At 33.4% G+C, this 23,507-nt stretch overlaps 1 protein-coding gene across 14 annotated transcripts in view; it reads right to left on the bottom strand.

The window, feature by feature from the left end:
- The window catches only part of Abd-B (Abdominal B), an 80,489-nt gene that overhangs the window by 40,215 nt on the left and 16,767 nt on the right, over positions 1-23,507 (bottom strand). For 7 of the 14 annotated variants that reach the window (XM_069053162.1, XM_069053158.1, XM_069053165.1 and 4 more), the window contains exon 2: positions 5,709-5,754. The exons of 3 other annotated variants lie outside the window; for them this stretch is intronic. In XM_069053162.1, coding sequence (XP_068909263.1) covers positions 5,709-5,754 — 46 coding nt within the window. Of the gene's footprint in view, positions 1-5,708; positions 5,755-10,172; positions 10,510-10,567; positions 11,328-23,507 lie in introns of those variants that run through there. 4 more of the 14 variants (XM_069053160.1, XM_069053166.1, XM_069053167.1 and 1 more) reach the window with 4 other exon arrangements.

The following is a 23,507-nucleotide window of genomic DNA, read 5'->3' as shown; positions in this document are numbered from 1 at the left end:
CAAGCATTTTCCTTTGAACTCTTTGTCAAAAACTAGCGCAGAGTAAGTTTTAGTCAAATCAAAAATGATTCGCGCATTGTTGACATTTTTGTAAATTCGTTTTTAATTCTTTTGTTCCATTTTAAGTATCAATGGTTTTACTTTTGATTCTTTTAATGATTTTCTTTGCGATTTCTAATAATTCGACGTTTACAACAAAAAACTATTGTCCTGCAAGCTTTACAAAAAATGTCTCATTCAAGTAAGGATAATTCGTACTTTCAAAATTTGAAAAAAGCTGTTTGCTTATTTAATGGTTTAAGACTAAGATTTTTTTTTGTTCTTGTCTAATCCATAATTATTATTTTTTTTTTGTCAATTAACACTACCCTGAAACTTAACTATTTTCCTAGAAGCTCTACAAATATTTTCATTTTTTTGAATTCTCCTAAAAGCTTTGCTGAACATTTTCTTTGGACAATCTGTCAAAAACTAGTTCCTAAATGTGTCTAAATTATGTACTATGTCAATTTTTGACATAAAAAATTTATTTAATTATTTAACACTTAGACTATTTAGCTGGAAGTTCTAAAAAAGATTTTTCTTGAATTTAAAAAGTCCAACTAAATTTTAGTTTCGACATTACAGAACTATTTCCCCCAGAAGCTCTATAAACATTTTTCTTTGAACCTTTTGTGAAAAACTAGTTAAGAAAATATATATTTTTTTTATTTTAGACATTTAGATTTCGCTTTTCAACCTCAACACAAAACAAATACCGATTGTTTGTTTGACTTTTTTATCATATTTTTCTTTCCTTTTTGTACCTTTTGATTTGTCTCTTTTGCCATTAAAGGTACTAAAATGCCTCTTACTCCGACTTTCCTTCTTACTAAGTATTGTTGATTGAGGCTCGCAGACACCACCAAGATATATGACATATCGTAAAGCATACATTATTACACTTAAATTATATGTGTTATAATCAATAAATCACTTCCAGATCCTCGACAGGTAATTAATATACTGACCCGACTTAACTCGGAGCACATTAAACGAACTTTAACTAATGATCTAACAGGTTCGTCAATCATATTCGAAATTAAATTTTTATTGACATATAAAAGTTGTGTCAAATGTTTAGATGTAGTAGATAGGTTTATTGATGTAACAATATCATTATGGGTCGTTCAGCCACGTGCGAACTACCACACTAACGTGACAATAAAACTTTTTAATGGCGGACGTCACTTTACTCAATTTCTTCTCTAAAATCGCACATTCGCACTACCCGTTTTTTTTCCTCATCTCAAATTCATTCATAAATTATCAAACTTTACGGTGAGAAAAAAATTCGCTAATTAAGTGTACAGGTTGATTAACATGCAAAAATTATCTGTCAAAAGGAGCAAGTTATGGTCCCACTAAGCATAACAAATTAGTTAAATCGCTTAATACAAAGCGACGAACTGATAAATCTTTTATGTCAATTAGAAGAATTTTTTTGGGTTTATTTCCTGAAAAGGTTATCGAGGTAGAAAAAGTAGTAAAATGAGAAAAAAATTGTCTACACAAAACATGACGAATTCCAGTTTTTGTAATTATTCTTAAAAGAATAGTTTAATATCGCTATAATTTTTTTTTCATATTTTAAAGAAACTATAAATTGGAAATTGTTTTTCTTGTATTTAAAAAAATCTAACGTGTTAAATAAAATTCTGGTTGAATATTTCTTTGGACGATCCTTAAAAATGTTTATTAAAAATCTTCACTGATTTAATACAGAACAAAAGAGTAGGAAATTATGTTGGAAATTTTTAAACGGTAGTTTAACGACTAACCCGAATTTACTGAATATGTTTTCAAATTTTTTCTCTCGAGAACGTGATAATTTTTAAAGATTTTTTTTTACCAACAGTATCTAGATTATTATCTTCGCTGAATGTTCATTCTAGTTTAGATAATTTGTTACTACTTTTAATTTTCTATTCATCTCAAACAGAATAGTGTTAAATAATTATTTTTAATATTATTTTTCAAAAAAAAGTCAATTTGTGCAAGATTTAAATCGGAAAAATCGAAATATGTGTTTGGATTTTTTGTTGAAACTTTACAAGGTTGTTCGAGGAAAAATTTAGCAAAAACCAAGACCTGTAAACATTTATGAAGGTCTAAAAGCAACCATTGAGCTAAATAAGGAGTTTCCAAGGACGGTGGGTCATTGTCAGCCACTTTGAATATCCTTTGTAACGATCTGTGAATGTGCAAGGATATTTCTTGTGTTCTGGGCTGGTTGTAAAGTGTTTGTCAATGAATGAGACACGTCAAAAATGTATTTAATAAAAGTAAAGGAAAAATGTAAAAACGAGAAATGAATTGAATTAAAAATCATCAAAGTTACTTAATATTTAGATATTTTCCAAAGGTGTAAAACGTCGTATTTATAGGTTGTTACTCTTATGATAATAATAATAATTTTTAGTGGTGATAAATACGGTGAAATGCCTTTTTAAATTTTTTCGGAAACGAATGCCAAATAAAAATAAATCAAGCCTCCAGCAACAGATAAAAATTGTTATTTTGGGATTATGCAGATCGCCCCAAACTGGCACTTTTAAATTCATTTCAATAAATTATGATTAGATAATTTTGCGTTTATTGACTCACAAACTAATAAAACTTGGACATTTGCAATCGATTAGAATTGCAAACTAGCAACATACCTACATTCGAAAAATATTCAAAATTATTCAAAATAGGTATCGCGTCCTCGTTGTTGTTTGAATTAAACATCGCCGACAAATCCGAATTACTCTCTAAATTACACAAATAATAATTTGTATTTGCGCCGCCAAGATTTCCCCCAAAGCACATAACGTTATGGCTATCATAAAACCATTACCTATATGCATTGCTATTAAGTTAAATATTATTGCTTCTCTCTGCATCCGTATAGACGGCTGCATTCTCACTGATTTACGAGGAGGCCGAGTAATAAACTAATGCAATTTTCAGTAGCCATCGCCGCCTCCACCAAATCCGGGCGAAATTCGGCAGCTCCGGGATAATTTATCCCCGGATCATAATCCGTGGGAGTGCTTTTTTGTGTCGACGAATTCCACGTCTGCAATTACGCCGTTTTGTTAATGCAAACAGCGGCTGGCGATAATGAGGGAAAAAATGCTATGACTTACGACTTGTAACTTCATCTAGCTGAAACCTGAAAGACCAGATAGTCATCGCGGTTACATTGTTGCAAATTGCAATCAGACGGTTTATGTGTTACACGTCGTGCAGTTCCACGAAGAGGGAGGGAAAGGGAGAATGTTCACGTGTGGTGGTTGTAATGACCGCGAGTGGGTCGGCGTTTTATATACAAGTAGAGTCGGCCGTAAATTATATTCAATAATATTTATGAACCCTGCCTTCAGAATTCTGATATGAGATATATCTGGGGTTATCGAGGGGCGCAATTAGATGGCACGCAAGCCCCAATCGACGCGCTATCTGCGTGGAGGAAACGGCCCCGATTGCAAATTTTTTTTGACCTAGTGGGACACGTGGACGCATTATCGTGCCAACACTAATTTATTTCCAACAAAATGTAATATGCTAAACTATTGCGTCGTGCGAAAATGTCACTTTTTTCCAAATCTGCAGTGTCGTAATTTTTTTTAATTTTTGGCCCACACTTTCTTGTCGGATTTTTTTACAAGGAGGATGAGCGAAATTGTGTACGCCCATGCGAGCTTGCACTTTTACATAATCGAAAAAAATTAATTTACATTCTCGTGTTCGATGATTTATCATTTTTTTACGCTTGGAAATGCAGCGATTGCTTTTCAAACGGTTTCATTGTTGATTTCGACAAATCTGGAAATTTAAACGAATTTGTGGAGTTCTTGGAAGTAATAACTGATCGATGTTCATCGTTTTTTGTCTAAACGACATTTTAGTCGATGGCAATTTTTCATGTAAAATCAAAAATGATAAAAATACCTTTTCCATTAAATTTCGTTGAGCAATCTCACATACAGAGATAAAGGTTTTCAAAATTTGTAAAATATTCTTTACTTCTTAAACGATTTGTTAACTTGAATTGTATCTAAAAATTTGAAAAATTAGCAAAACGTACGAAAATGATAATAATGGAATTAAAATAAGACAAGAAGTCTCTAAGACACAATTTGTGATATTTTTATTAACCAAATCAAAAATAGTTCAGTTTTCTTCAGAATAATTTTTTCAGTATCTACAGAATTATTATGCTTGCCAAAATAAGATTTTTTATTGATACAATTTTAAGTGACTTAATTTCAGCAAATTTCCTGCAGAAAGTAGAGGATGTGGGTGGAATATTCTTCAATAAATTGTTTTGTGTTCAAAGCATTTTCTCCAATTCTCCAAAGCAATTTGCCCAAGAAATTTTTAAATTTTTTAAATAATTTAAATTAATAGGTAACATTTTCAAATACGACATAAACTAATTTGCAAAATGTATTTGTTAAAAGAATTTGTATATCTATTTATAAAATATTTTTTTATTAGGTATTTAAACAACAACATTTAAACATAAATTTGGCTAGTTTGTTGTAACTTTCAAAAATGAAATACAAAATATTTTAGGTAGAATTAATTATTATTTTATAAACTGGAATAACTAGTCGAATATTGTTCAAAATATTTCTTTCAATAAAAATGTTTATTGCGTTCTTCAAAGTACAAACTAAGTATGTTTATTTTTCGTACTTTTTAGACAATTTTAAAATTTTAAAAAACACTAGGTTGGAGGAGTTATTGGATTCTCTCATGGGCTGTGGCCTTGGAAATATCTGCGCCAAGGCGGAACGATAAACCAGTGAAAAATCTGTAAATGAACACTGAAAACGTCGACTTGAGACCGATATTCGTCGTTGGCGCAAATATGACTCATAGCCCATGAGAAAATCCAACAATCTTCAATCCAAATTTGGTAAAATTTAAATATAAAATATGGAAACTTTTTTAAATAAGCTTTTAATCGACTCACAATCGGTGTCAACAAAAATATCTTACAAAAAGTAGAGGAAGTGGCTTGGATATTCATCAAATTATTTTTTTTTCTTGTAATGAAAGCTATTTGACGCGCTGTTTTCAAGTTTAAACAATTATTCTATTTTTTTAGATAATCTCATTGTTGATTAAAATAATAATTAAGTAATAATTAAGTGATTAATTGCTTACTAATTTTCATTACAATGGAGACACCGTTGAAAATTATACATTTTCAAAGAAATTTTAAAACCATAAATTCAGGTGAATTAATTTTTCTAAATAAAATTAAATATTTTTAGAACTCAACTTGATCTACCAATATTCCGAAGGATGTTAAGGATTCTTAAATGTTTTTTATTTAAGAACAATCAAAAGACAATTTTTTATGAGCAACTCGACTCTTTTTATTTTGTATTAATTTTTTTATATTCAAATTTATTTGAAACGAAACGAAGGAGTCGTTAAGAGAAATGTTAATTTCGATGATTTTTCAGATACATTTCTCTTTAAATTTTTCGAATAACGTAGAATAAATATTTATTTTAAAAATGCAGTTTTCCGTTTATTTTTATGTATTTTCAATTAGACAGATATGCAATAAAAATTTCTGGTTCAAATGCCGCAAAATTGAAACAATTTATTCGAGAGCATTTTGTCCGACGGATTTTTTAAGTGTTCAAGAGTTTGCGACTCACCTCGAATGAGAAAAAAATCAGGGACCACTTCGCACTTGAGGAGGTTCTGAAACAGACGAAACCTCAAATAAACAAATAAATTTGGTCGAAAAAAAGTGAAATTTTACTTCTTAGACCAGTTAAAGATTTCGAGCGCCACGATGCGTATTTACAAAGCAAGCAATCATAATAAACCGTTGCGTTTTACGCGGTGCATCGGCCATAAAATTTTATTCGCGCGTTCCATCTATTAGAAAAAAATCCAAACCAATTAGAAAACTGCATGTGCGAGTGTGAGGGAGAAAAGCCGTCGATTTTCGCCGTACGTAAACCGTCCCAGATGATACCATTCCGCCTCCGAATACATTCGCAAACACGATAAACGTAAATATTCACAGGCTGTAGGTACTAAAATATGAAAACCTTGAAGAAAATTTACACTAGTTTTATGTGTGGTGCACGTGTTGCCAACCTTATGGCTGGAAACATTACCGTGAAATGATCAAACCCATTCGTGGTCAGCCCGCTCTCTGCTTTTTTCCAATCCGGAGCCATTTTATAATTATCGAGGAACGCCGGCCGCGTTCACAAATCTTAATGGAGATAATGGAACCGGTTTAACTGGCCAATAAACCGCGACAGCTCTTTTGACAAAAGCTGAAAAATCCGTGCTGAAAGCGATTTCACAACTTTAATTTCACATTTTAAATTGCACAACACGCGGACCTAATCGCGCTTTTTCAAATGGAAAACTTTGCATGCACCTTCGCGGGTTATCTAATACTTGGCGATAAATTCAACCGGCGAGATAGCGAACCGGCGATATTCTCGTTAAATAATTATGCACAAATACACCCGAACTGTGTACAGGATGTGTTCATTAGCGATAATGTCGGAGCGAGGCGCACACGTGAAATTTTTCGACGGATTATGGAAATTTACCCGGAATGCGTCCAGCTGGGGCCCCCTGCCCCGACCAATAAAATCCCACAATCCTGGATGGCTGTCTCTATAAAACTCTCATTTTTTATTAAGTTATTGTTGGGTCGGACCGGTTGCCGCTTAAGGACAACGAATATTCTCTAATTAAGCAGGAAATAATTAAGACGTTCCAATTCTGAAAGAAAATATTTCAGCTCGGAGCTCATTTAAATTTTAATCAGGACTTATGCCCCGCGAGCCTAAATGAACATTATTTTTTAACAAATTTTACGACGCCGGATTCCCACTGCTCAAATCTATAAAACACTTGCTTCGGAGCAAAACTCGTCTTGATCAGGCATATTTCTCGTAAAATACAAATTTTTTTATTGATGCTTTAATTTCAAAGGTTATTCAGCGCAATGATCTTGAAATTCGTATAATTTCTCTTAGTTTAACACGACACGACATTTAAATGTTTTCAAATCGTCCAAAAAGACACTGAAAGAATTAAAAATTAAATTCAATTATTGTACCTGCTATTATTACATATTAAAATTACAAATTTAAAGTTTTCTCAATCAAGTAATAACTTGCTGGCATGCTTTTATTTTCCGGAAATAAGGTACTCGTCTGCGACTCGTGCTTACAAAAAAAAACGTTCGTGAGTCTGGAAAATTTTTCAGAAATAATCCGTGCGGAAGAGTATGAGTGGAAATAATGGCAAAAAAATTAATTATTGGTAAAAGAATGAACAATTGGAACAAAAATAATCAAGAAATTGAGCAACAAAACAATTTTTTTTGGAGTAATTTTACTGCAGAGGTGTTACAGATTGATTTACAAAAAGTGTGTCTTTGTTTTCTTCATTTTTTGTGTCGAAGCAATCAAAATTGTTTAAAATAGATCGTGGAGTTATCTAAAGATTTTTTCTCGACGTTTTGATTACACGACATTGGAGAAAAATTCTTTGAAACGTTCTACACGAAATGATACTGATAAAATATTTGATAAAGAAGCTCAAAATAAATTTTCCGTTTTTGTAGAAAACCCAACAAAACTTCCCAATTTTTTTTCGTCGAAAGAAACAGTTGCATAGTAAGTTGTCATGAGCAAACAAATAAGAAGAGTTTTAAAGCTACTGTTTTGAGGTTACTAATTAATATATCGGGTGTTCATTTATTCTCAAAATTGGCCTTGAAGAGTCGATTGTGAACGCACCACTCGTCAGTCTACAACAACACAAACAACGCAAACAGTGAGGTTAGATTTAAACAGCTGAACCGTGATTTCTAATCCATGGTGCGTTCACAATCAGCTCTTCAACGCCTACTTTGAGGAAAGATTTAAATGAACACTCGATATATTTGTGGAACATCAAATGTTCTGTGGCAAATGCAAAAAAACGTGATTCTATATTTAATACGTCCTGTTAAAAAATGTAGAGAAAAAAATATCCTTCATCTCTTAGAACAGTAATAAAAAATCATTAACAATGCAAAAATATGTCAAAATAGTTAAAAATTTTACGTTTTGTGTAAAACTTAACAAAAACATATTCCCAAATTACAGATTATTTTCAGTAATTTTTTCAAAATTCGTAATCACCCTGTACATTAAGAAAGAGCTTTAAAGCTGCGATTTTGCGCTTACTGGATGATCTTGATCAAAAATTCTCTCGGTGTACTTAGTAGAATCTAACAATTTTCTTGTCCAATAAAATAAAATAAAAAGAAGCCTCACCAAATATTTTTAAAACTACAAAATAGATTGTCAAAAATTAGAATTTTCTTGCAACATTTTAAATTTATGTCAATTATTCTAAAAAAATTTAAAAATCTTGTTTAGTCAAATTTAGGGAAATACATAGCCAAATATGTCGGATGTTCATTTAAATTTATCCTCAAAGTTGGGGTTGAAGAGTCGATTGTGAACGCACCACTCGTCTATCTGCAGAGAAAAACCAAAAAAAAAACGCAAAAAGTGAGGTTAGATTTAATAAACAGCTGATTCGTGATCTGTAATCCATGATGCGTTCACAATCGACTCTGCAACGCTAACTTTGAGAATACATTAAATGAGCACCCGATATATTTGTGAAAAATTCCTCTAATCCATTAAATGTTCTTAGACAAATGCAAAAAAAGTAATATATTTAATGTCTTGTAGAGAAAAAAAAATATCCTTCATTGCATTGAACATCAGTAAAAAATTATTAATAATACTAGATGAGACGAAATGGCACAAATATGGTTAAAGAAGTTAAAAATTTTACGTTTTTTATAAAACTCAACAAAAATATATTCCCAAAAATGTTATGTAATTATGTTATTTTAATAAACTGTTATGTATTCCCAAATTACAGATTTTTTCAACAAATTTTTCAAAATTCACAATGCATTTTTATAATCAATTTTGTACATTCAGAACGAGCTTTTTAAGCTGCGATTTTTCACTTACTGCGTCATTTTGATAAAAAATTCTCGCAGTGTAGTAGAATTTCAGAATTATTTTGCCAAATAAAATAAATAAAATAAAAGAAAAACAAGCCTCAGAGAATATTTTGAAAACTCTTGTATAAAATAGACTGTCAAAAATAAGAAATTGCTTGCATCATTTTCAATTTTTGTCAATTATCCATAATAAAATGTAAGAATCTTGTTTAGTCATATTTAGGGACATGGTCAAATATAGAAAAAAATTCATGATTTATTTGTAATTTCAAAAGGAATTAATAAATATTTTAATGATGATTAAAAGATCAGACAAAACCCAAAATTTTTATCCAACACAGTCCACAATAATTTTTTTGGGATCTTAACAAAACCACGTTATCATATTTTGCATAAAAAAAAAATAAGGGGGGTAAAAGCTGCTGTGGTGAACTTATTTTGAAACATTTCACTTGGGGTCAAAAAATACAAACATTTAATAAAAATTTAAGTCAGATGCTCGAAATATTTTCCAAAAGATTTGTACAATTTGACTCTTGAGGATAATTTTTGTTTTCTGCAGATCCATCAATTTCATCCTGAAGGTTCACAATGAAAAGCAAAGAATGTGCGACGAGTTCTCGATTTGAAAAATGTTCCAATAAATAAAATACGTCAGGTTTGTAAATTTTTGTCGTGTTTCAGGTTGAAGAAACATGAACGGAACAAGTTGAATTCGGAGTTGTTTTTTTTTTGTTTTGGGTTCGGATGAAAGCACCGAAAGAGCGAAGAAGAAAAAGCGTCAGATGCGCACCGAGTGACTGCCTTTTTTTCCAATCCGACTTATTTATAACTATTAGCAATCAGTATAAAATCGTAAGTAGTTAATAAACGGCGATTTTAATTGCGCAGTCATTATAATAAAACTAACACCCGATCGAATAATTGTCGGTTGAGCTTGTAAAAATTTCAACTGAAAACAAAGTAGGTATCGTAAAGTTTTTACAGCTTAATAGGCCAATGAAAAAATATAATGCACATTTCCATAGACAATAGGCCCGCGACACGACCATCAAACCTCGAAGAATTTCCTTAAGTATTTGTGAATTTGTGATTTTTTCAGGTGCCCTACCTCGACGGACCTTGGCCTTCACTTTCACTTCACTTGCGCCCTTGCGGGTCAGTGTCCTTCGACGGTGGCAAAAACACATCTACATGTTTGACAATGCGGCCGCGTTTGAATCGGACCCATCCGACCAACCAGGACCCAGAAGCGTGACTAGTGGCTTAGCAAGGGGTAGCAGACCCCTCTAAAGTCGTCGGGCGAGAATGCAGTCGACCCATGAGGAATGAGGCAATCAAGAGCAATAAAACCATAAATCGGTGGTGAAGATTTGCATGCGGTGTGCGATTTCACTTTTCAGGTAAAGGCTGCGGTTAACCGCAGGATTAGTCTGGGGTGCGTCGGTGGTGAGTGCGGTCATCGATCGGGGTTAGTCGCGACTTAAGACAAACAAAAGATCTTACTCGACTGTTCGGTTCGGCGTGGTGGAGGACGCACATCACTGGACCAGGAAAAAAGTTAATGAGAGTCAATAAAGTGCATTATTAAGATGTTGTGTCTTGTAGCCGTCTTGAACGCGTTCCAACTTAGCGTAGGTTACATATTTTAAGACAGCGTGGTCAGCTCGGCGGAACATGGCGGCCGCGAGCGGGAGGGAAGATGGCCGACCGGCAGGAGCGACGAGGACGAAGTTGTCGATCTTCGGATCCGGTGAGCTCCGCCAATGTGGACGGGAGGTAAAACGAGTTTGATTTGTATCGACGGTTTTTTACCCGAAAGGACGTATATTTGGAGGATCGAGGCGCGCACTTGGAAATAATTAATAAGGCCCTAGACGGAATTCCTGGGATAGTCGGCCGCACACGAAGCTTTAATGAGCCACTCGGTAGTTAATTTTCGGATTCCGACCGACATCCAGTCCGGTCGGTATTTCGCACGGAACTGTTTGCTCATAAGTTTTATTGGAAATAGCGGCGAGTACTCGATCAGGGGAAAAGAACGGCCGTTGTTTCGCTCACGCACCAATCAACTCCACTACATGTCACTATTCCACGATACGCCGCCTCAAGGTGACACATGGTAAGGAGATGGGGCCGACGGTAACGTAACATGGTATCCGACCAACACGATTTACATTTACGACCGAGTGGTTCCCACTATTTTTCTCTTACCGTTGGTAAAACTCAAACCAAGACACCAGGTGGTCCCCTTCAAATTTACACTTTTTCCAAATTCAAAAATACTCATTTCCTTCAATTTTACCTCAAGAATAAAATTATCTTGACGTGTCCTTTCTATTTTATTTTTCTCGTTCTCCAAAATATTTTTTTAATTGCACCCGCACGGAAATCAGTTTTTTTCTCATTTAAAGAAATCAAGTGGATTTTTTAATCAGCGCGAGAACTCGTGCTGCTGGCGTGAAATTTTCTTGACCAATCTCCCACGTGCTCGTCGCTTTTTCGTCTAAATTCGAAATTTTTAGTCAAATCAGGCCGAGAATCGTGAGTCAACTGTAATTCTCTGCTGCATTAAGATTGATTATTGATTAATTTTTTTTCTCGAATTCGTTTACTTTTTTCTTCATTCTGCCGCAAGTAATTGTGGGGAAATCAACCATGAACTGGGAAAAATTACACAATTATTTCAAATTTTTAAGGAGAATGAACCAGATATGCCTAAAGTGTTGAATAATTTTTTTTTAAATTTTGTTCTGGCTTATAAAAAATACCTACTCACAAAAGTGCTTTGAAAATTTTATTTCATTTATAGTTAGCTGTCACAAACAATTTATTATTATTTATTATAATTCTACTTACTACAAAGAATAATGTGCCCTGCATTTTTAAAATATTTTTTAAATTTTCAATTTGTAGAAAATCTGTTAATATTCAATTTTATTAACAGTATGAATTTTATTAGGTATTTTTTAAATAATTTATCTTCCAATTAAACAATTTTCCTTTCATAAATTTCAGAACATTACAGTTATCTATTAGATGTCTTGTTTTATTAACGTTTTACCCTTCTCATTTTTTAGTCGCCAAATTAAAGCTTTTAGAATTTTTACATTATTTTATTTTATTTTGTCATGCTCGAAGAACACATTTCTCATATTTTTATTTGATATACCTGAGCACATATTTCTTTGTTAAGATATTTTTGAATTGTTAAAAATCTTTTTAATCCAGAGAAAGAATGTTTTTCTTCCTCAAAGTACGTTCCCTTGAAAAAATATATTTTTAAAATGTTGTAAGACATTTCCTTGTGAATTCCTTATTTCATTTTATTGCATATTTTAGTCACCAAAAAAATTGTCTCGTCTGTAGCAACTTTTATAGCTTTTAGAGAGAGAAAGTTATCTATTCTTTGCTCAAAAACTTTTTTAGATTTTTTTTAAATACATAGGAACTTCTAAGTTTCTGTAAAATATATTATTCGGTTTATAAAGAATTTTACGATTCTCAAGGAATATATTTTCTTTTTTGTAAATTTTATGATATTTAGACTTTATCAGATTTTATTTCTTGAAAAATTTGCATTTCATGAAGAATAATTCCTTACAATTATTTTTTTGTCCTTATAAATGTTTATATTTTTTAGACATTCTATCAAAGTTAGGAAGGCATTTCATTTTTAAGAGAATTGATTTTTTTTTTTAATTTTATAAAATATTTCCGTGTATATTTTTCCATTTGGCAAATATTCCTTCCCAGTTATTTAATTTTATTGAATATTTCTTATGTATTTAAGTAAACAACTTCAAGAGTTTTTATAAAACTTGGAAATTTCTGTAAGATATCTATTTTACTTTTTGTTCATAAAGAATTTTACAATAGGTACTCAAAGAAAAATGATTAATTTTTTATCAATTATATCGTATTTTATTTTTTGAAAAGTTTACGTTTCTCAATTTCCCACATTTGTTTTTTTGTTATTATAATCTTTTCTATTTTGTCGACATTGTGTCAAAGTTAGGGAGGCATTTAATTTTATGAAAATTGAATTTTTTTTACCACTCGTTATAAAGTTATCATCCTGAAGAATTTAAAGTGTTATCATAAAAACAAATATTTTACAAGCTCTCAGATAAACGAAATATTTAAAAAATTCAAGGATGGTTTCGCCACATCCTGTCCCCCCATAAATCTTTTTGAAAAAATGTCCAAATAAAATTTTCGTATCATTTTGTCTCTTTAATTTTCCGTTGAAGTTAATGCGACATTGCAACACCGAGCAAATATCCAATTACGAAAGACACCACATGCAAATGACCCAACTGTCTAATATTTTCCTCGTTTTACTACATTATTAATTTTCGTGATGAAACATCACCTGTCCGGAAGGAATTCTCTCAGCAATCCGATATTAATTGAAAAAAATATTCGTTTTAACGTCCCCAATAAAGACGAAATTATGAATGCATTTAAAAATGTCCCAATAAAATCGCATTTTCTTATTATTGTAGTCTCATTTCTGGAGCGTAGCGCTCGTAAAACGTAAACGCTTGTTGTTTTATTAGATCGAAAAGTACACAATTCGGCGCGGGGTGGAATTTTTGGAAAAGCGGGGCGCGAATCGATGCGACCCCGGAAGGGTGGAATAGTCGAGAGATCAAGGGTCACGTCTGTCTTGAGAGGCCCCGATAAGAAATAAGGAGACCGTTTTGGTTGATGAGCTTTGGGCAAATAATGACTGGAGCGTTCACAGAGATCACTCCGGAGTCGTTTTCGAAGGAAAGCAATCAACCCCGTTGCGTGATGTCATAAACAGCCTACTCCCTTGACGGAGGGTAATGTCGCTTCAGATACGTGAACTTTGAACATTGATGGGGGATAAAGACGTTATTCTTGTGTTCAACCTTCGGACGAGCACCTCTCCAGCTTCCATGCATATTTTATTGTTACTTTATTTGTTGACCTTAGACATACAGTTTGACAGTCGGATGACAAATTTATTTTATTGGGGAGACGCCGTGCCGTGGGACCCATGAGGAATATTGTTTGCCTTATTTACGGCTTGTTTCCAATTCGTCAAGCAAACTTCATATCTAATAAAATTATCGGGATGGCTAATAGGACCCTGCCGTGGCATAAAAGCACACCTAGCACGTTATACATAAATTTTATACGTTATCACTATACGGGGTGGACCACGCACAATACAATACAACTAAATCTTACCTATCTGACAACCCATCACAACATTTTAATATTTGCTCATTCGAAAAACGAGCTCCCCACAAATTAAATCGTCGTACCTCGATTAAAAAATTTAATTTTTTAAACATTTTTCATTATTTTGCATTTTCATACCTTTCAGACATTCAGTGGAATTTTTGATTTTCATTTCTTTTGTACATTTTATTTTAATTATGAATTTTACTTTCCCAAAAGTTTTTAACAATGTCAGTAGAACTCTTCGATTTTCTTTTTAATTATCTGTAATGAAACTTTTTCCAAAATTAAATTAATTTCAAATTAATGTAAAAATAATTAATTCCACTTCTCCAAGAGACAGATTCTAATTATAATCAAACAAACGGTACCTAGAAGAGGTACCTACTTCTTATTCTAATTAGAAAATTACAAATTAGCCATTGATCCTGCAGGACCTCTTCAAAAATATTTATTTTGGATTTCTTGATTAAATTCTATTTTACTTTAAAGCTGTCCAGGCACGATATTTAAATCTCCTCTCATTAAAAAATCTCCTCTTAAACCCTATTGTAAATTTAAATAAAACCTGTAAAAATTGATTTTTTTTTAAATTCTCATTGTTTTTACATTTTCGTATTTTCTAATTATTCTGTGGAAGATTTTGAATTTTTTTAATTCCACTTGTAGTATATTTTACTTTTTTCAGAATAACATTTTATAATTTCCTTTCTTTTTTATTTATTTACAATTATTTTTAAACAGCCAAATGTTTCTCTAAGATGTAGATTCATTTAAATTAAGCCAAAAATAATTGATTTAGTTTGAACGCTTGCGGCTTCTAATTATTTTGAGATATATGGGAATAAGACAGGTGCGAGGGTGGAACCTTGAGGTACTTACACTAATTAAAAAGTCACTATTTGATCATTTAATCTTACAAAGAGCTCTTCAAGAAGATTTATATATTTTGCTTTCATTGACTGCATCTAATTTTTTCAGCAAATTTATCTTGACCTTTCTTCTTGGAGTAATGGCGCGAAAAATTAATTTTGAAAAAATGTTTGTTTATTTTGTATATTTGCATTTTACAAACATTCAAAATTATTATTCTCTTTACACATTTTGTTTAAAGCTTCCACGACCCAACTCCTAATTATTCTACAATAAACCGAAATAAGACTGGTCTGAGAGTGGAACCTTGAGATGCACCGTTTTCGTGCCAATTATAAAATTACCATTTGGCGAGAGCTCTCGGAGAAGATTTCTTTTGCTATTGATCGATTTCTTTTTTCCTTTCGATTTTCCATTCGTGCGGGAGACAATCTCGTCCCCCTTTGTGTCTATTTCGGATTGTCAGCCCGTCCGAATATAAACCCCGTTCGTGCGCCATCTGAAATAACATCACCCCTGCTAGAAGAAAAAATATATTTTGCTGAGACTTGATCTATTTTTGCAGCATAACCGTATTTCGTTCGTTCTTTTTCCCGAGTTTTACGAGCCAGTCGCCCGGTTGGCTCCTGGGGTTTTTCTTTCCCGACGTTGGCAAACCTCCGTCATAATTCTTGGGCCACGTTGGCCCGTTCCGTCTCCCTCTGGATGCAACCGTTCTGGATAATGCATGGTGTCTGGACCGCAATTGAGCGGACTTTTCCGGGGGTGCCGGATTTTTCACCGATTATCGACGGCTCACGACGAAATCTAATAAATGAGCAGGTTACTGCAGAGACACGATAAAACTAACATCGTTGCGTTAAAGAAAAATAAAGTGAGTTTATAGGATATTTAATGGGGTTTAAAGTTGTCAACATGAAATGAATCGGTCTTTCATTGGACATAAATTTAATGCACCTTGCTTCGAGTATGAGTTCCTCATTTGTTGCATTATTTGGCCGAGCGGATTCGATGCAACTTGCATAAATCACGGCCGATTGTTTTTGCTCTTTTTTTTATTTATTGCACTTTCCGTTGTTTTTCTTCGATAGGCGGTTTATTGCGATATTCATAAAATTCTACCAATATTTTCGCGGCATAATGGCTATTTGCGTTCATTAAACACGCATTTATTTTTACAATGTATATTTATTAACCTTTTTATTGTATTTTTATTGCCACATATTTTATTGCTTCCATAATTAAATAGACGGTAATTGAATCACACTTCGCCAGGAACGCAATCACTCGACGACGCTCCGGAGGTTCAAACCTTCACCAACGCAGAACCCCAACTCACCCCAAAAAAAATACCACATCTTTGTACAATACCCGGACAAGGTCGTGAAGACCAGAATCGAACAGAAAACTTTCCTTTTCTCTAAAATGCATGTCAGAAAAAATATTTTATCCATCACACTTCTTCATCCAAACATTTCTTTCATATCTCCTGTTTTAACTCGTTTTAAAATATTTTAAATAGTCTTGATGTTCTTATCTTATCATTTTCAGATCAATTCTACATCTGTCCATGTACACTTCTTCACTACCTCTTTACTACTTTTCCAAGACTATGCTTTGTAATCGTTTACCGGTTTTTCTTGTTACATTCTTATAAGATATTCTGAAGGTTATCCAATTACTATTTTTCTACGTCCATGAAAGTACTCATAGATTTCTTAGCTTTATTTATATTTTATCCTGCATTTGCTTAATGGTGCAGTTAATATCTAGTAATAATTTTATTGCACATTGATAAAAACAAATTAATCTCCGTAAAAAAAATACGAAATGCTAAAGTAATTTACCACCAGATTCCTTTCTCAGGCTGCTTTATTTACCTTATTTATTTTTTAATAATTAGAACAATTAGGTACAAGTTTGCAAAAAATAAAATAAACTGTTTTTACTCTTGAGAAACTAATATTAGCAACTATTAGTTGACTGGATTTAATCCTGATTTAATTTTCATTTCAATTTAATTAAAAAAAATATTTGGAAATGTTGAAGCAATTTTTTGTTAAAACCGAGCTTGCAACAATGTTAAAGCGTATCAAATATCTAAAATTGGTTGCTTGTCACGGTCACTGTCACAAGTTTAGATCAATAAACTGGAATGTCTTGTGGACACGCCGTTGTTAAGCGACTGCTCCAAATGCTTACTACAAAAATTCATTCCTTTATTATTACCCAGATTAGCTCCAAGGTGGGAAATGTTTTCTATATTGAAATTTAAGACAACGAAATACTCCAACTATTATTGAAGGTTTCATCAAAATTTGTGCAATAATTATTTAGTTATAAACGAACAAGTGATACAAACATAAATATGTAAAAATTTTCCTTTTTTTAATCTTCTAAATTTTTTCCTGCTGTTTATTTTGTTATTTTTCCATCGAAATTATTTTACGTTTTCTTGATTCTGTCTTCATTTCTTTGACTGGATTTTGATGTTATATTTTCTTCTATTCCTATTTCTCTTCATCATCATAGCTGCTGTTTTTAAATTATTATTAACTTACTGTTAATTTTCTAGACCCTTTTATTTAATTCAACTAAAATATAATTGGCTTTTTTAAAGCTTCATAAAAATTTATTAATTTTTTAAAAGAAAAAATCAGCTAGTAAAATATCATAGGTATCACAATTCTTCCAAAAATATTTTTTTCTTTTTACACTTATTGATTGATTTTTATTCCATTTTCTCTGTATCCAGAAACAATGATTTCTTGCTTTACCTAATTTCGTCATTTTCTTCACAGATTCTTCATTGTTAAAATTATTGCTTTATACTTTTCACATTGTATCTTCAAAAGGACAAATATATGTTAAGTATTCTCAAGTAACCTAACTTAGAACATTTTAAAATTAAATTCAAAATTTTTTTCAACATTTTAACCCACTCTAGGAACTTGGAAAGTACCCCAAAAAATATTAGTTACGATTAATTTTTGTCTTTTTTTAAATAGAAATATTTTCTAGCTTTCACCATTTATTTATAATTCTCTTGCATTTTATGAAACTTCTTCAAGTGCTTCTTAAACTTAAATACAATTATTCTCTATTCTCTTCAGTTTCTCCATTCTTCTCTGATTTTATCTAAGCCTTTCTTATTTTCCTTATATCTTTCTTGCCTACCTTTTCCAGCTTTTCCTTATGATCCAGGTCATCCAATTTCTTAACAACAAGTTGTTTCACCGAGATTGTTTCAAAAAATTGTTTAAAATTATCCATTTTTCAAAAATTTTTGAGAATTGCTCTATTTTTTCTCTACAGATGAACAGACAGCTGGTTTCTTTGTGCCATCTTCTTGCATTGTTAATCGATCGATCCCCAGACATAATGGACTAAATAAAATTTCGTTCTCCGTAAATTACGAATTCTTTTGAAAAATAGTTCAGAATGCGAGTTGTTTACCTATTTATTTATTCAAAATTAAGAAAGGCATGTTTTTGCAAATTTTCTCACCGGGCTAACTCTTCCTCGATGCTCTTCCAACGTATTTCGTTATTACTTCTTTGTTTACTCGAGACGTTTCGTTCCTTGGGGTCCCCGCGCCCCCCGGCCCGCCAACCGCTTTGAAAGGCCCGACAGGATAATCTGATAAATTGTAACCCACGATGGAGACTTTAAGGTAAGCATTTATTTTAAGCTGTCAACTGGCATTAAAGTAAACACGAGTTATGATCCTGTGCGGCCCGCCTTATCAATTTGTGGTTCCATTCTTGTGAGAAAAAAATGTTCAATCGATTAAGCAACCGTCACGCTCCTGCGCCATTTTGTCCGGAATTAACAATTGCACCGGGGTAGGTCCGTGTAAATCCGAAATTGGTTCATCAACCGCCGCCCCCGCCCGCGCGCCCCAAGAAAGCTCTCTTTTTAATAAAAGCCGCTTTACGAGGCAAACTTTAATTAAATTTATAATTATGTAAGAGGCGTAAAAAAAGGACGACGAAGAAAAATATACTGGGAAAAAGAAGTGCATTATTTCCCCGGGGAGGACGTGAAAATGACATGAAAACTTGTTTAAGGCTCATGAATAATACGGCGGAGGAGGAGGAGAACCACCCTTCTCAAGAATGCGGGACGGGGCCCCTCGCGGGACTGATATGCCTGGGGGCGGCTGACAGATTTATTTACTAATTAGGATTTTTTTGGTGCATCTGGCGGATGTGGAGCTTACGAGAGCCGATCAAGACGTTGCTCATCTGTTGGACATGTTTCGGGGTTTATTGGCGATCAATCGAGGTAGACCAGAGTGAGACGTGAACCGGTCGCAGGTCCAATTAAAGGGTGGCTCCCCCGTACTATAATTTGGCGGCGGCGTAATTACCGATCGCTGAAAAAACAAGACTCGGTCGGTCTTAATTGTGGCAATAAATATCTAAAGTTTCAGCTTGAAATTTTGCATTGTGTATGGCCGTAAAATTAAACTTATCCAATAAAACTCTTCGAGTTGAAGAGCAAGCACTCGAAGCGCTTACATTACTGCAAGATCCGCTGGCAATAAATGTCTAAAGAGATTTTAATAAAATTGCCAAGACAAAACACGTAGATTGAATATTTTATCTGCGAGTTTATGCCCTGGATATTAACGTCCATTTCTGGGATTAGATATTTTTTTCGATCGGCCCGTTCAAATCCGATCCAGTTTTACGGAAATTAAATTCCGCAAACAGGAAAGAGCAGCCAGATCCCGTCTATGACCCAGAAGTTCTGTTTTATGTCTTACACTAAATTAACTTAGTTATGTTTATAGGGATGTTTGGAACTCCGGAGTTATGTCTACTGATATACAGTTACTACTGAAGTTTTGGCCATCCCATGCCACATTATTTTTATTGTTCAAGTTGAAACTACGATCCGTGATTATTTAAAGCGATAAGGGATGACGAAGAGTTGTACGAGTCGGAGATAATCGAGTTGAACACCATCAAAGGGTTAGTCTGCATAAATGTAATTGCTCCATAACCATTATCTGGGAGGGCGTGCGTTTAATTGCTGTTTCGTTTAGAATGACGCCCTCTTCATTTACTCACATTCGAATATCGTGGGCTTGGATTGCCGCCCCCGGACCCAAACCGCTGCAGACATAGTCTCCCCTTCTCGGTACACGAAATCAATTTAGTTTCTTGGCCCCAGCGATTTTATACAAAATTTATAAACCCTCTAAATCTCGCCGACTCTTCCTTCACCACATTGTCCGCTCAATTTCGTTTAATTTTCTATTTATTTTCATAAACATAAAGCGCTTATGTGATTATCAAGGCTTTCCAATATTTTAATTTATTCGTCAATTTTCTCCTACCTAGATTTTTTTTCTGAGTCGTCCATTCCATCTAGAAAACCCTTTCTTTCAATAAAAATCGTTAATACAAACAGTTTTCCATTTTCAACAAAATGAATGTCATTTTTCAAATTTCCACAAATTATTTTACCATTTTGCTTTGGCTGAAATACTCGTACTTACCACCTATGTAAAATGTAAAAATAAATATTGATCAACCAGAAAATAACAATTTTACTTTAAGTAGGTATGAAAATTGCAAAAATAAGACATTTACCATTTTCCAGATCATTCTTTTATATTTTTATAAACTTAAATTAAACCAGTCCAGAATCAATCTGGATATAGAACCAAAAATTTTCCATTTTCCAAAAAAACTTCACCTTTACGATCAATTTGTAGGTATATCGGATGTTCATTTATTAAATGTATCCTCAAAGCAGGCGTTGAGGAGTCGATTGTGAACGCACCAAGGATTACAGATCACATGATCGGCTGTTTAAATCTAACCTCACTTTTTGCGTTGTTTGTGTTTTTAGTGTCCAGACTGATGCGTGGTGCGTTCACAATCGACTCTCCAACGTCAACTTTAAGGATAAAAAATGAACACCCGATATGTTTTGGTTTCGAGAATAAATAAGCAAGAACATAAAATTAAAATAAAAAATACAAATTTTTACAAAACTTGCTTACCATAATATTTTTCCTTTTTTTTATTAAATATCTATAATCTTTTATTAGTTTTTATTATTTATTTTCTATTCTGCTGCTTTTATCCTACGTTTACAATCTGCAATTTCTGTTCTAACCTTAAAAACAACTATTCTCTTCTCTAGTTTTCTTCTTTCTTTACTTCTGTCTTGTTTCCCTTTTATTCTGTTACAACTATGTTTTCAACTTTCTGTCTCGTCCCCTGCCCCATTACTGCCTTCATTGTCCCAACACTTTATTCCCTTTTAAAATTTTTGTTACGTGTTTATTGCCACTAAACCATTTTTAAACCGCCTTCCTTATCGCTGCATTTTGCAACACAATGCAACGCTTTTTGGCGGGATTTTCCTTCCCAAAACTCCTTTACTTGTCGTGTCGTTCGCAATCCCAAACATTAATAAATAATTCATAACTCCTGACAATTAGTCAAGTCGATGGCATCTAATTCAATATTGATTTATTCAAATCATTCCGAAAATAAAAAAAAATCGTCATAAATTATGTATAAGATTGTTCGGCGACTTTAAATCGGCTTTGTCGCGGTCTAATTGGTCCATAAAAATTTCGCCAGATCTGGATGATAAGGCGATTCAGTTGTTCACACAAATCCGGTGTAAAACATTTTTTTTGGGTTATTTTTTGGGTCCGTAACGCCATAGATAACGTCGGAATAGTTAAATATTTAAATCGCGCCGGCGACAATTATTCAAAGATAAAACGGCGAAAAGTTGTTGCAAATCTCTCGCATATATTATTGCTCATGTAAATGCATATTTGCGTAATTTGCATTAAAGAATGCGCATAGCTTAGGCTTGTGTCGATAACCATATTTAATTAAAATTTATAACGAGATAGGACCAAGTCGACGATAAATTGTTCGCTTTTCAAAAGAGCCAAATTTGACAAAATTTCGTAACATTGACGTATTTTAGAAAATTGTTTCACTGCCGGCTAAACTTAGCACCATTGTAAAATTTTGTAAAATGTCAAAATAAATTATAATTAACACGAAAATAAACTATTTTACTTTGGGTAGGTAGGTTCAAGAGTTGCTAAAATCAAACATCTATTTTCCAAATTGTATTTTTTTATATTTTTGAAAATGTAATCGAAACTAGACTAGATTCGGTCCTGATGTGGAACCAAAATCTTCAATTTTTCGAAACAATTGTTTTCTTTTACAGTCGATTTGTTTGTATTTTGATTTTGAGGTAAATAAAACAGACTAGAAAATTTAAAACAAAATGATGCATACATATTCAATTGTTTCTTGAACTGGGACTAAAACCAATCAATTTTCAATAATTGGGAAATCCGTAAAATAGTTCCAAGAATGTTATTTTCTTTTCTGGTATTAAATGTTTATGAAACGCAGTGAAAAATAAGAAAATCAGGAATGATTTGATGATCTGATGGTGTTTCTTTCTTCTGTTGGCTGTGTAAATTCTTAAATAATGTTGTGAACTTATGGCAAGTTGATTCGGCGTCCGGGGGCGGCGCGCCCTCCCCTCGCCCTCCCCCTTTATAAAATTTTTACTCTGGGGTTAATACCGTCAGCCCCGGGGGCCTCGCAGATAAATTATTATGAATGCCACCTAGCCGGTACGGGTGGATCAGTATAAATTCAACCGTCGCATGGGAATGGCTGTTTTACCGACGGGACGCGGCACTCATGGCGGCCATTAAACGAACGTGGGCCGACTCTGTCGGCAATTAAAACCCAGCTTTAATCCCGTTGCGACTCCCTTGTTCCCGACTGCTCTGTTTATAAATAGGTACCCTTATCTCGTTTACATCTGATGCCAACGTGGAGGAGACCGCAAGGGTTAGATGACACGTGAAACGCATACGGGTCTCTTGTATTTCAATTAAATTGTCCGTCGTAAAGCCGGCCCTCTATTTAAATTTTATTAAAAGTGAGCGGGTTTGCTCGTAAAATGTCCGTCGATGACAATTTGTAACGCGCGTTTTGAAAAATTCATCACAGTAATGGACCCATCGGACACTCTCTTCGCCAGCTGCAAGTTGGTGTCACTGATTGCGAACAGGGTACAGGTGATCCATCGAATTGTTTATGAGTACAGGTGTCGCATTTATTACCATATACCAACGTTTTGACTAATTTATGTGGCGCTGTCCTCCTTACATACATTTTTACTACCACATGTAACTAGCAACAATTTCTAAATAAAAATCTTTCTCTACAACTTATCTCGTTTTCTTTTTGCGTTGTTGACGCTGCAACCTACAAAAACTACCTTCACGGTGGGGCTAACTGTCACAGCTACGCTTTCAGAAGTGAGGTTATGTCGTTAGTCC

Source organism: Tenebrio molitor, chromosome 7, assembly GCF_963966145.1.
Source record: "Tenebrio molitor chromosome 7, icTenMoli1.1, whole genome shotgun sequence".
NCBI classification, from domain to species: domain Eukaryota; kingdom Metazoa; phylum Arthropoda; class Insecta; order Coleoptera; family Tenebrionidae; genus Tenebrio; species Tenebrio molitor.
Note: the sequence above shows the minus strand (reverse complement) of the source record. Positions and strands in the feature narration are given on the sequence as shown.